This window comes from Dermacentor variabilis, chromosome 7, assembly GCF_050947875.1.
Source record: "Dermacentor variabilis isolate Ectoservices chromosome 7, ASM5094787v1, whole genome shotgun sequence".
Lineage (NCBI taxonomy): Eukaryota > Metazoa > Arthropoda > Arachnida > Ixodida > Ixodidae > Dermacentor > Dermacentor variabilis.
The window spans coordinates 32,835,199-32,848,596 of record NC_134574.1 but is presented as its reverse complement, the minus strand read 5'-3'; the positions used below and the strand labels follow the sequence as shown (position 1 = coordinate 32,848,596).

Sequence of the window (13,398 nt, the reverse complement as noted above, 5' to 3'; positions counted from 1 at the left end):
TAAATTAAAAATTCGCGGCGCTTTGCGGCGAAACCTGCGTCAAGGGCGGGAGATAAACATGCACCTTCCGTTCAGTGTGCTAACACGAAGGAGCTTGCAGTAAATCACAATCCAGGTTTGGGCGAGTTCGTGTATTCATAAGGCCTTCCAAGGTCTTGTGGGAAGTAATGGAAGACAACATCGTCGCGGCCGCTGGTGTTCGTGCAACCCTAGGCTGCACAGAAAGCCGCATGATCGGCCCACCACTTCAGTTGATGCTGCGCACGTTGACTAACACTCTACATCCACGCAAACGCACCAACAAAGGAATGCAGAGTCGATCGAAGCAGATTACGATGGCACGCACGCAGAAACAAGCACGGTCAGGCACGGTCGCGGAGGCTGCGAAGGAACGGCACACTAGTGTTGACGTCACAACGCCGCGGTTTCCAGTCTCCGCTCGCATCGTCAGCGTCAGCAGCAGCGCGCGGCATTGGACGGGGGGCGGAGCTACAGCGCAATTTTAACCGATGATTACGTCAATCCTAATTGAAAAAAAAACCAAATTTTACCTACATGGTTTATAAGGTTCCCGCATCCGTATATGAGCGTCTTATTGAATTCGACAGACTCTTCAGCTTCCCTTGAATCATGCCGCCCCAGAAAGATGAAGAATTTCAAATATGAATGAAAATTTTGTGCTTTCGGAGTGGTTGCGGTAAAGAAAGCCAGGCTTGTGCGCACAAATGCACGGGAGACAATCTCGCAGCCCCTACCCTCGTACAAAACCCGTCTACGTGACCGCGCCTTAGGCCCGGATGCGTGGCGATATTTTCATTCGCTACCGCGAGTGGCGCTGCTAAGCAATGTGCGTAATATCCGTTCGAGTGAGAGGTGATTGGATGATTGGTGGAAGAAATGTAGGGAAACAACAAACTACGAAGGCGTATAAAAACAAAGTTCTCAGTAGGGGCTCAGTGTGTTTGGGGATGTGAATTCTTCCTTGTTTTCTTTTTCTTTTTTTAAACATACGTAGGACATTAGCAAATATAATAACACTCTTGGTGGCGCAATCCATCGTTCCGAAGAAGACGCTCATAGCATCCATCCATCCGTAGCGCCACCTAGCTTAGGTTAGTAAGTCTAGCCTCCCAAGCAAAGAGCGAAAGAGAAAAAGCAGCGCAAGCGCCGCGAGCAATGAAACAAAGGAAGTTCCGCGCGACTGAGCGCCGTAAGCAACGTGAGAGGAACACGCGCGCTGCCATACAGATAACAAACAAAGATGCAGCGACGCGACATCGAAAAGGCGCTGGTTGATAACACAGGAGCTCTGGATGGATGGATGTTATTGGCGTCCCCTTTGGAATGGGGCGGTGGGTGGTGCCACCACGCTCTTGCCATTACACTGCCCAATGTCCTGCCCAGGGTAAACAATAAAAAAGAAGAAAAGAAACACTATGACCTACCTCACCCAAAATTTCTGATCACCTAGCACGAACTGCGCTTTTGTACGTCTCCGTATTTTGTGGTTTCCCCCTTTTTCTTCCACCAATCCTCCAATCGCCTCTTACTAATTAATGCCTATTGCGGACATGTTTACTTTACCACTGCTCCCGCTGAACCCAAGGGCTTCAAGGAAGCCAGTGGTGCCTAAATCAACCGCTGGGTAGACGTCTTCACAATCTAGTAAAACATGCTCCATAGTTTCCCTAGCTTTACCGTAGCAAGCACATACTTCTTCTCCCTTCTTATATCGCGCATTATAGGTGCGTGTTCTAAGGCATCCCGATCTCGCTGTGAAAAGTAATGAGCTTCCCTTTGAGTTATCGTAAATTGTTCCTTTTCTGACTTCTTTTTTTCCTCTTAAGTAGTTACTCATGGCAGCTTTCTTTTCTATTGCTGCCACCGACGAGATTATTTCAGCCTCTCTGATTTTTCCCTTGACCTTCCTTTTTGCGGTTTTGCCCACCCTACAGGCCGCATACTTGCTGGTAAGCTTCGTAGTTCTTTTCTTCCAATTTCAACCAATCTTTTTTCTGTACAGATACCTGGGAACACTCTCCCAGCCAATTTGCTTTCTTCCATATTCATCAGCCGTTCTTCATACTCAATTTTACTGCGAGCTTCCCTCACTACAAGATTTACTCCAGCCCATATCACCCTGCGCAGCTTCACTTGTAGTCTTCCCGTGAGCGCCCAATGCGAGGCGACCCACTGACCTTTGGTTCCCGTCGAGTCCTGATTGCACCCCTAATTTAAAGCAAACAACTGCATTTCCAAAAGTAAGTCCTGGAACCATTACACCTTTCCACATACTTTGGAGGACCTCGTACCTATTGTATCGCCTATGCGCTCTGTGCTTCATTATGGCTGAATTTCTCTGCCCCTTCACTGTTATTGTTTTTTCCTGTGTTTCCAAATAGCTATTGCCTTCGTTTATCCATACACCAAGGTATTTATATTTTGTTACCCGAGGCATTTCCTGGCACTGTGTGTCCATTGTCTGTTCACTGTTTTCATTGACTACCATAACACCGGACTTTCTAACACTAAATTTCAAACGTAAATTGTTGCCTTCCTGTCCACAGATATGAGCCAGACGTTGCAAATGACTTTGCTAGTTAGCTAGCAACACAATGTGGTGCGCATAAAATAAACTGGGGAGCTGCTGCTCTACTACTGTTCCCACCTGTTTGTAGGAGAGACTAAACCCGATATTACTTCCTTCTAGCGCCCTCTCAATCCTCACCATGTACATCATAAACAGCAGCGGGGATAAAGGGCACCCCTGCCCCAGTCCCTTGTTGATATGAACATTCTCCTCGCTCCTGATCCCTTCCCATTCAACGCAAACGGTATTTTTTAGGTAAATCTCTCTCAAAAGCTGTAGACAATCGTCACATAAGCCTTCCCCTTACAGAATATTCCACAAAATGTTGCGGTCTACGTTGTCATATGCTCGTGTAATGTGTAAAAAGGCCACACACAACGGTCTGTGTTCTACTTTTGATGTTTCAATACACTGAGTAAGAACAAACAAGTTATCATCCAAACGCCTACCTATTCTGAAGCCATTCTGAAGCTTCCCCAAAATGCTATTATTCTCTGCCCATGCTTGAAGCTTTAATTTGATTGCCTGCATTGCTAGCCTGTATATTACCGATGTAATGGTGAACGGTCTATACGAGTGAATTCTATGTTTCTCGCCGTTACCTTTATAAAATAAATTCCTTCTACTTTGTCGCCAACTGTCTGGTATTCCCCTTTCATTTAATGTTTTTTCCACTGCTTTCACCACAGGTTCCTCACTTTTTGGTGCTAGTTCATTAATCAGCCTAACGGGTACCTCGTCTAGCACTCTGACTGTGTGCTTAGGAATTTTCTCTTCCGCTTTCTTCCAGTTGAAATTTGTGAGCACCAGCTCCTTTTCAACTTGGGTCTCTTTCATGCTCTTCTTTGCTTCAAATACAACATCGTCATAACCTTAGAAAGATTCGGCGGTTACTTTTCGGATGTAATTTATTGCCGCTTCTCCTTTCAGCCTGTTTTCATCTTCGTCTAGGATATGTTGTAGTGTTGTTGACTTCCTGCCTAATAACTTTATGTGGTTCCAAATATTCTAGCTGCGCCTTCTTTATCTGACGTATTTCTGACAACCAACGTTCACTTTCACCTTTTAATTTTGCTCGCACCAGTATTGAACCATATACTTTTTCCCCGGAATATTTCCCATTTGCTGGTTACTTCATCCGGGTGCAACTGCGCCTTCTTTGCCTGCCTGTGCTCTCGAGATGCTTCCTGTCGTTCGGCGATCGCTTCTCGTATCTCCCTGTTCCACCAGCTTTTCGGTTTCTTTTTTTTTCTTTTTGCTCTCAAAATGCTCCATAGCGCCGCCTGGCGGTGGTTGTCAGTTCTGTGCCCCTACGGCCGATTTAGTATTATGGATCAGGTGACGTTCCAGCTTTCTTTGCGGCTACGCTTGCTTATAGTTTTTCCTAGCTCACTGCCCACAAACGCTCATACCACTGATGATGTCTTACGCAGTCGTCGTTGCTCTCAAGCTTCACCTGCAGAACAAGCCTTACCCATGTTCTGTATTCACCACGAATGGAGCTCATCTCTCCTTGAAGTGAGAGGAGGAGTGTCGATTTGCCGCTGCCAACTGTCCCCACTACACCGACCAATGACGCAGGCTCCAAACGCAGGTTGACGTCTCGGAGGGCAACATCTGGCTCGATGCCACTCGACGTTCTCGGTCTATTCCAAGTGAAGGAGCAGCCACTCAGAAGCACAGACCATTCTGAAAAAGACGAGAACATTATGCACAGATCGCATGGAATATGATGCATGAGCCATAGCTTCTTTTGATTAGTATATTGGCCGTTAGGATTAGCGCTATGCTTTCGCGAGCCAACCTATGCAGCTTACGCAGTGCGCGGGCTCAAGAAAACCAGGTGCTTTAAGAACGCCTAGAAGTGGTGTTTTGATTGGACTGTAATCGAAAAGCGCCTTATAGGAGGCGGGGAAAGACAATACTTGCTTCACCCAATGCATCTGCCACCCGAGATCTGCAATAACGGAGTTATCCAGGGACTGGTATTCAGCCAGGTACTGTAATTCAGCTCAACCACAAAAGTGCTACTGCATTAACAACGGAGACAAGGGAGCAATGACAAAACTACGATCTACAACCTAAAGACCTCAAATTAAACACACAACGTTAACAATTTCGGTAGCTCTTCACCCTGTCAGTGCTCGAGCTGAGGCACGAGAGTGACAGAGTTGAATCGACTGTCTGACCAGTCCAAAGGAATGTCGGAGAAGAACACCTATCTGTACTGTGGCCTAGTTGCACTTTCGAAAGGATCATTGTTTCTTCTTGTTTTTCGCGGCGGGCGAGAGCAGCAAGGAATCATGGGTGCACCAAAATCCGTAACAACTACGAGTAGAACAAAGCAGAGCATCGAAGGAAGCACCTTGAATTTATTCGAACCTTGGCAATCTGTTCCTTGATACGAGGAGCAGGCTTAGCCTCCTGGGCAGAAGCCACGTTCAAGGTTTGCTTCAGCCTCGGAGCAACGTGAAACCGTCCTTACAGTTCACTATCGAAGTAGAGATTGATGGTTGCATCCCACTTCTGGGCGGCTAGTGAAATGGCCTGTAAGTGGCCGGTCCTTCACTGTTAACATGTTTTCATATTCAGATAGACACATCGACTGCAAGTCACTGCATTCGGCGCCTTACATGAATTCCATCGTGGCGTCAGCTATGGGTCAGGGAGTGCAGAGGTATTATGAAATCCTGACATGCCCACCCTAATAACTTAGCTGAAGAAAGAAGAAGGACGTCAAACAGAACGGGTACCCGAAATATTTGACGCGGAAAGTGACGAGAAACATGTTCAAGAAGACTCAATGGCATAGAGAAGCGTCCGCCAGAGCCCTTTGGCAGAAATATGTCCCCCATATGGCAGAAATATGAGAAGGAAACGTGCGCGTTTTCCGAAAACACGTTGTCATACGCGCATGTGCCTAGCATCAAACTGAAACATAATTTGGCCAACGTTAAAGCCACTATACCCCAATGAAATATTCCTAGTGTTGTGCACATATTTTATGCAGGTGCGCTAAATTTTCTTTTGGTGACATCGGGTAATGTAAATGGTGGTTTGGCGGAATCAACTTTCTTGTTCCATTAGACCAGAAAGGTGCGTGTATTTTTACATATTAGAGAGTATTAGAATAGGGATCCATAAAGTTTGGGGCCCCATAGAGGTTTGCGTGTGTTAGCGTTCGGACACGCAGGAGTGAAGGGTTTTAGAATAGGGTTTTGCGTTTGAGGATAGCGTCTTGCGCTTGCCACGCCACTAAGGCGGCAAACAAAACCTATTATAGATATTAAAATAAGACATACCATTTTATGATAAAAAGAGTAAATTTAGCATGTGTGTTTCAGCGCTTGGATTACCATTTAAAGGTTATTCTATTAGGAGTAAGCAACTAGTTGCGCTGAGTTTTGAGTAACCAAATTTACGCGCCTTCACCAGCCAAGGTAAGCCGTGTTAGGCCAACGACCAACGAGCCATGAAATCGAAAATCAAATTTGGAATCAACGTCGTCTAACGGATCAATCTTCATAATACACGCTAGTTCAGAGAAAGCGACAATCGCAGTCACTTCGCCTAGCTAGCGAACTTCACGCGTTACCACGAATCGAGCCCAGTTTGGCGCTAGGTTAGAGCCGTTGCTTTGAAAGGTGCCTACATGCTTGTTGACGCAAGCATTTAGGGGCCGCGTTTGGTCTTGCCGCTAAATCGGGGAAATAGCGCGCCCGACGCAAAAGCCAAACGCACTTTGGTTCTCGCGAACTCTCAGCGGCTTCGACGCTGTTCTCTTTTATTTTTTTTTTGGGGGGGGGGCAAAAGTATGTGGCCCCTATTCTAAATCTATCTATTGTGGAAGGATCGTTGCCAAGGGATTGACGCGGTTTTTAACCTGCGGGCAAAATGCACGCTTAGGCGAAACGCCTTTGCGCGAAGGTGAAAGTCACCACGTTCGCTCAATAATAAGAAAACAGTGAAAAGTTGGACATAGTTTTTCATTGCGAAAGCAATACCATGCCAGGTCTAACCGCTCATCGCGTATGCTGTGCCCCGCCCCCTACCCTCCCACAACTGGCGCTGTGCTTAGCAGGGGGTGTGACGTTAGCTCTCTCCGTTGCTATGACGATGCGTGACGTAAACTTGCTCCCCGCCGCAGCTGGAATGGAGCCGTTCGGCACGTGTGCCGTGGCGCCGGAGCCGGCGCCGCGCCTAAGAGGTGGTCTCTCCGTTGATATGACGACCTCCTCGCCTTGCGCTCGCTCCGTCGCGGCTTCACTGTGATATATAGCGGTGCGCTACGCGTTGGTCGATCGGTCTCGCCATGGGAGTTTCCGACGAAGAGTCTATATCTTAATCTAGTAGCTCTACTGCTTCGGAACAGTTAAATTCTAAGGCGAAAGCTAAGCAAGCTAGGAAGAATGAGAGAAAGAGGGTGCAAAAGTGAAACAAGTCTTTGTCTTTAATAGAGAACATAGATTAACATCAGTATAACTGAATTAGACAAAGCAAGTCCAAGCTAAACTAAGTCCAACATCAAGTTACACCAAAGGCAGAACTACAAGCGTAGCCATGCATATATTGCTTTGGCAATAAAACCAGGTTTAACCAGAGCTGAACCATAGCCAAGTTTTCTCAGCGGAAGCAAATAATATCGAATCACCGTTTCGTTTTATTGATTCAAACAGAGAATATGGCAGAAATCAGTCACTCTAATGCTCTAAAATTGTCTACAATTGTTGTAGGGTAATGGTTCCTTTTGTTTAACACGTCCGCAAATTAGTTAGCACCTAACAGTACATGCTTGCAGTTCCGTTCAAGGCTACGCCTACTACTGAGCTAAACTGAGACACCCACAATTTAGCGCTATGGCAATTAACAACGAGTACAAGGTCACGACTACTGCTTCCGATAATTTCTTGACGTTTTTCGTGACATCCTTATTAGCCAAGTTGAATGGGCACGAGTTCATTCAAAAGAGTAGCGTCTGTTTAGGCTCTTATAAGCCCCCTTTACTGAATGACGTGTTCTTCGTGCACATAGAGTAAATAGCAGCAGGACGTGTAACCAGAATAATTGTGGCTAGAGCTTCAAAGTTTGTGGATGTCAGTTTGATGATGATGATGATGTGTGGTATTTTGTGGCGCAAGGGCCAGGTTTCGCGAAAGAGCGCCATGACATGTAGTGTTAACGATGTATTATGGAAGATGTGACTTGGCTGTAAAGTGGCCTAAAAATAGTCGCTGTAAAGTGCGTAAAATCTACGTGCTATAAAATTATGGCGATGACTAATGACGAATACTATGAACATTAAAATCCATCGTAAAAGAATGATGCATTGTTTTAAATATGCGAGATGTTAAATTGTTTAAAGCACTACTGCCTCGCCAGAGCCCTTGAACCAAAGGGTCTAGAGGCATGTGCTATTCAAAATAATTATCGCAGCGGCATCCTCTGAAGAGAGGAAGCGCTACGAACGCGTGGGGCTAATAACATGCAACACAACATCTTTCAAAAAACCTAGGACGGCGTTGGTCTCAAAGAGTGGTTCTGGACCAAGTAACATAACAGGATGAAGGGGGATGTGGTGCCGGTATGCTAAGAGAAAATGTTTTTTTCTTTCGGATTCGGCTTCCCGACACTCCAGTAGGACGTGGAGGACGGTCAGCCTCTCCCCGCATCTACCACAGATTGGAGGCTCGTTTCCCGTGAGTAAGAAGTTATGTGTGCCATAAGTGTGTCCTATTCTTAGACGGCAGAATAGGACATCTGTCCGGCGGGATTTCGTTACAGCAGGCCAGAAACCTAATTGTGGCTTTATTACATGCAGTTTATTATTTATTTCTTCGTCCCACATGCGTTGCCAGTGGTTTCGTAGTTTCCTTCTTAAGAAAGGCTTCAGGTCTGTGACAGGGACCGAAGCAGTAGGATTAACTGCATGCAATGAAATTGATGTGACCATCTGGTCCGCTAGTACATTTCCCTCGATGCCCCTATGTCTAGGCACCCAGCATATTATCACATGTTGGTTAGATATATATGCTTTACACAGTAGGGAGTAGAGTTCATTAATTACTCGATTTTTGTGGCTACAGAAAGACATCAAGGCCTTCACAACACTAAGGGAGTCCGTATATATAATTGATTTCTGTAGTTTTGATTTCTTTATATGCTTTACAACCGACAACAGTGCGCACGCCTCAGCCGCAAAGATACTGGTTTCCGGGTGTAGTACCTCGGATTCCGAGAAAGATGGCCCGACGGCTGCATAGGACACCCCGTCGTGTCACTTTGATGCGTCTGTGTAGAACTCCGTGCAGGAGTACTTGTGCTGGAGTTCCCGGAAATGCATTTGGATTTCAATCTCTGGAGCATGTTTTCTGACGTCCACAAAAGATATATCGCATTGTATGAGCTGCCACTCCCAAGGAGGTAGCAGCTTGGCTGGATGCATAAGGCGAAGCTCGAGGAGTGGAACGTGCATTTCTTCACTAAGCTCCCTCATACGCTGCGAGAAAGACTGTCTTACGGAGGGGCGATTGCGAAAGAGTGTGGCATATGTCATGTCATTAATGGTATTAAAACAGGGATGTTGAGGATCTGAGTGGACTTTCAGAAAATATGTTTGGCTGATGTATGTTCTCTGAAGATGAAGTGACCACTCATTTGATTCTGCATATAAACTTTGTATGGGACTTGTTCTGAAAGCGCCTGTGGCCAGTCGGATTCCTAGATGGTGGACTGGGTCTAGCATCTTTAGTGCGCTCGGGGCGGCAGAGTGATAAATCACGGCACCGTAGTCTAATCGTGATCGAATGAGGCTTTTATAGAGTTTCAATAAACACTTCCTGTCGCTACCCCACGTAGTCTGGGATAGAAGTGTCATTATGTTCATTGTTTTTAGACATTTTTCTTTAAGATATTTATTGTGGGGGACGAAAGTGAGTCTGTAGTCCAGTGTAACACCTAGAAATTTGTGCTCTTTGTTTACAGGTATTTGTTGTCCACCCAGTTCTAAGCAAGGATCTGGGATCATTCCTCTCTTTCTTGTAAAAAGAACGCAAGAGCTTTTGTTAGGATTGATCTTAAATACATTCTTGTCTGCCCACATCGACACTTTGTTCCGGCCATGCTGTACCTGTCTCTCGCACACTGCGAGGTTACAGGATTTGAAAGCTCTTTGTATGTCGTCCACGTAGACAGAATAAAAGATTGCCGGTGGTAATGAAGCGCGAAGCGTGTTCATCTTCACGATGAAGAGTGTGCTGCTGAGCACGCCTCCTTGGGGTACACCCGTTTCTTGCGTAAAAGGACGCGAAAGTACGTTACTGACTTTTACGTGGAAGGTACGACTGGACAGATAGCTTTCTATTAGGTTTAGCATATTACCATGGATACCCATTTCTAACAAGTCTCTTAGGATTCCATAACCCCACTTTGTATCATACGCCTTTTCCATATCGAGAAATATCGATAGGAAGAACTGTTTATGTATAAATGCATCCCGGATATTTCCTTCAACACGTACGAGATGATCGATTGTGGACCGCCCTTCTCGGAAGCCGCACTGATACGGATCAAGCATTTTGCTCATTTCAAGGAAATCGATGAGTCGCCGATTAAACATTTTTTCAAATACCTTACAAAGGCAACTCGTGAGGGCGATCGGGTGGTAACTTGCCACTAAGGAAGGATCTTTGCCTTGTTTCAAAACAGGAACCATAATGGCTTCTTTACATGCAGTTGGGAGGTATCCTGCAGCCCAAATGGTGTTGAAAAGTGTGAGTAGTGTAACTTGGGTGTCATTGTGTAGGTTTTTGATCATTTCATACATGATTCTGTCGGATCCCGGTGCAGAGCTCTTGCATGAGCTCAAGGCAGCTCTCAACTCGGCAATACTGGAAGGGCAGTTGTACGATTCATTCTGTAGACATTTTCTTTTGAGTGGCTTACATTCTTCTATTTGCTTATACTTCAGGAAGGATTTCGAATAATGTTTTGAACTTGACACACTCTCAAAGTGCTCCCCAAGTGAGTCTGCCTGATGTTGCAGCGTATCACCCTCTGTGTTTACCAGAGGGAGTGAATATGTTTGTCTCCCTCTAATTCTATTTACGCGGTTCCAGACTTTCGCCTCATCTGTAAACGAGTTGATGTTCGATAAAAACTTTTGCCAACTCTCTCTTCTGGCCTGTCGGCGGGTTCTCCTGCCTTGAGACTTAACTTTCTTAAAGTTAACAAGATTCTCTGCAGTGGGCGAAGCACGTAACAACCCCCACGCTTTGTTTTGATTCCTACGTGCGGCTCTACATTCATCGTTCCACCACGGGACATGCCGTTTGCATGCCGAGCCACTTACTTCACGTATGCATTTAGATGCGGCATCTATAATGAAAGCTGTAAAGTAATCCACAACAGCATCAGTTTCTAACAAGGACATGTCATCCCATGATATGCTAGTTAATGTTCGGAATTTCTCCCAGTCGGCTGTATCGATTTTCCACCTAGGAGCCTGTGGTAGACATTCGTTTTCTTTATATGTTCTTAGTAGTATAGGGAAGTGGTCGCTCCCGTAAGGATTGTCGTTAACTTCCCATTCAAGTTCAGACAGTAGTGACGGGGAGACTAGGCTAAGATCTATTGAAGAGAATGTTCTGTTTGCAAGAGAATAGTAGGTCGCTTCCTTCTTATTCAGAAGACAAGCACCAGAAGAGAAAAGGAACTGTTCAACAAGACGTCCTCATGCATCTATACGAGGGTCGCCCCACAGGTAGTTGTGTGCATTGAAGTCGCCGAGAACCAGATAAGGTTCTGGCAATTCATTTATAAAGGATTGAAATTCATGTTTAGTTAATTTGTAATGTGGGGGTATATAAAGCGAGCAAATAGTGATGAGTTTGTTTAGCAGAACAGCTCGCACCGCCACTGCTTCAAGGGGCGTTCGTAGCTGTAACGGTTGACATGCTCTACTTTTATGAGTGAGAATCGCCACACCACGCGATGATGCGACGGCATCATCGCGATCTTTGCCAAACGTAACATACGTACGGAGAAAGTTTGTGTGTTTAGATTTTAAATGTGTTTTCTGTAAACACAGCACTTTTGGATTATGTTTGTGGATGAGTTCTTGCAAATCATCAAGGTTTTTAAAAAGACCTCGGACGTTCCACTGAATTATTTGCGTATCCATTTTTAAAGTAAATTGGTGCTGTGTTTACGGAAACGGAAGTGATGCCTTAGATTACAGAGCTCTTTCGAGGCCCTGTAACCGGGGTTTTGCTTTTTCTGAAGCGTTGGAGGGAGCCTCGCCGCTCCTTAGGCGCTTGGTGAGCCTTGAGGGTTGGTGCAGTGTCCATTGCCTCTAGTGAGGCGCCGGACACGTGCTCTTGCGAGCGAGATGTTGTCAGGGAGGGTGCCGCCTTGGAGCGCAAGACCCCTGCGCCCACCAGCCCGGAGGTCGATGGGGCACCCTGAGGAATTTGGCTGCGCCGGCTGTCGCCAGCGCTAGAAGGGGCGGGGGTGGGTGGGGCAGCCTCGGCTGCGCCCACCTTCGGGGTCGGTGGCCCCGTCTGCTGGGTAGACGGAGCAGCGCTAGCTGCAACCGCCGTGGGGGCAGATGGCGTAACTGCCGACTCAAGGCTTGTGGGTCGGACAGCCGCCGGAGGCCGTTGTGACGCTGCCCCTTGACGCGCCACTTCGGCAAAGCTGGCCTTAGGAAGGTATGCAACCCGCTGCGTGCCTCTTTGAATGATATGTTTTCTTTTACTTTGATTGTTACTATTTCTTTTTCTTTTTTCCAAGCCGGGCATGACCGCGAGTATGCAGCATGCTCGCCATCACAATTTACACAGTGGAAAGAATTCTCACAAGCTTCAGAGGAGTGTTCATGCGCGCTGCATTTCGCACAAGTTTGGCGGCCTCGGCAGCTCTGCGAACTGTGGCCAAAACGCTGGCACTTGAAACATCGGAGGGGATTTGGCACGTATGGTCTTACACTGAGCTTGATGTACCCGGCCTCGATTGACTCGGGCAGGACACTTGAATTGAAGGTGAGTATTAGGTGTTTGGTCGCAAGTTCTTTGCCATCTCGCCTCATCTTAATTCTTTTGACATTTATAACATTTTGTTCACTGAAGCCCTCCAAGAGCTCAGCCTCAGTGAGCTCCAGCAAATCATCGTCCGAGACAACGCCGCGGGAGGTATTCATTGTGCGGTGCGGGGTTACTACTACTTGGGTCTCCCCAAATGATGCTAGCTGAGGCAGTTTCTCAAATTGCTTCTGATCGCGGAGCTCCAAGAGGAGGTCACCGCTAGCCATCCTCGACACCTTATATCCTGGACCAAAAACTTCGGTAAGAGACTTAGATACAAGGAACGGGGAGATTGTTCGCACTTGTTTAGCTGGTTTTTCTGCGTGGATGACATGAAAACAGGGAAAATTGTGCACTTGTCGTCCGAAAAACTGAAAAACTTCTTCGGTGCGCCCTCGTTTCTGAGGGCTATCAGGTAGTTTAGGAAAAGCATGTTCCATAAGTAATGTTGGGTTTTCGGCCGTGATGCCGACCACCCACCATGGAGCCCAACAAAGGGATGTGACAGAAGTTCCTGCTAGAGAAACCCTGCCAACGCCAGCCGTACATCGCTGCTATAACCAAATACAGCATAACCAAGGCTGGCTAGCTACACAATGTTAACCCTTGCCACCGGGAAACTTGGAAGTGAGGAGAAGTGATGAGAAGACAGGAAAGATGAAAAAGGCAAAAGAGAAAGACGAAGATTGGAGAGGAGGACAGGAAAAGGCGACTGCCGATTTCCCCCGG

At 46.5% G+C, this 13,398-nt stretch overlaps 1 protein-coding gene across 1 annotated transcript in view; it reads right to left on the bottom strand.

Moving 5' to 3' along the window:
* Positions 1-13,398, bottom strand: part of LOC142588588 (ATP-binding cassette sub-family C member 3-like) — a 182,477-nt gene that overhangs the window by 86,043 nt on the left and 83,036 nt on the right. Inside the window, exon 11 of the mRNA XM_075700424.1 lies at positions 4,065-4,279. Within this exon, the coding sequence (XP_075556539.1) occupies positions 4,065-4,279 (215 nt within the window). The remainder of the gene's footprint in view (positions 1-4,064; positions 4,280-13,398) is intronic.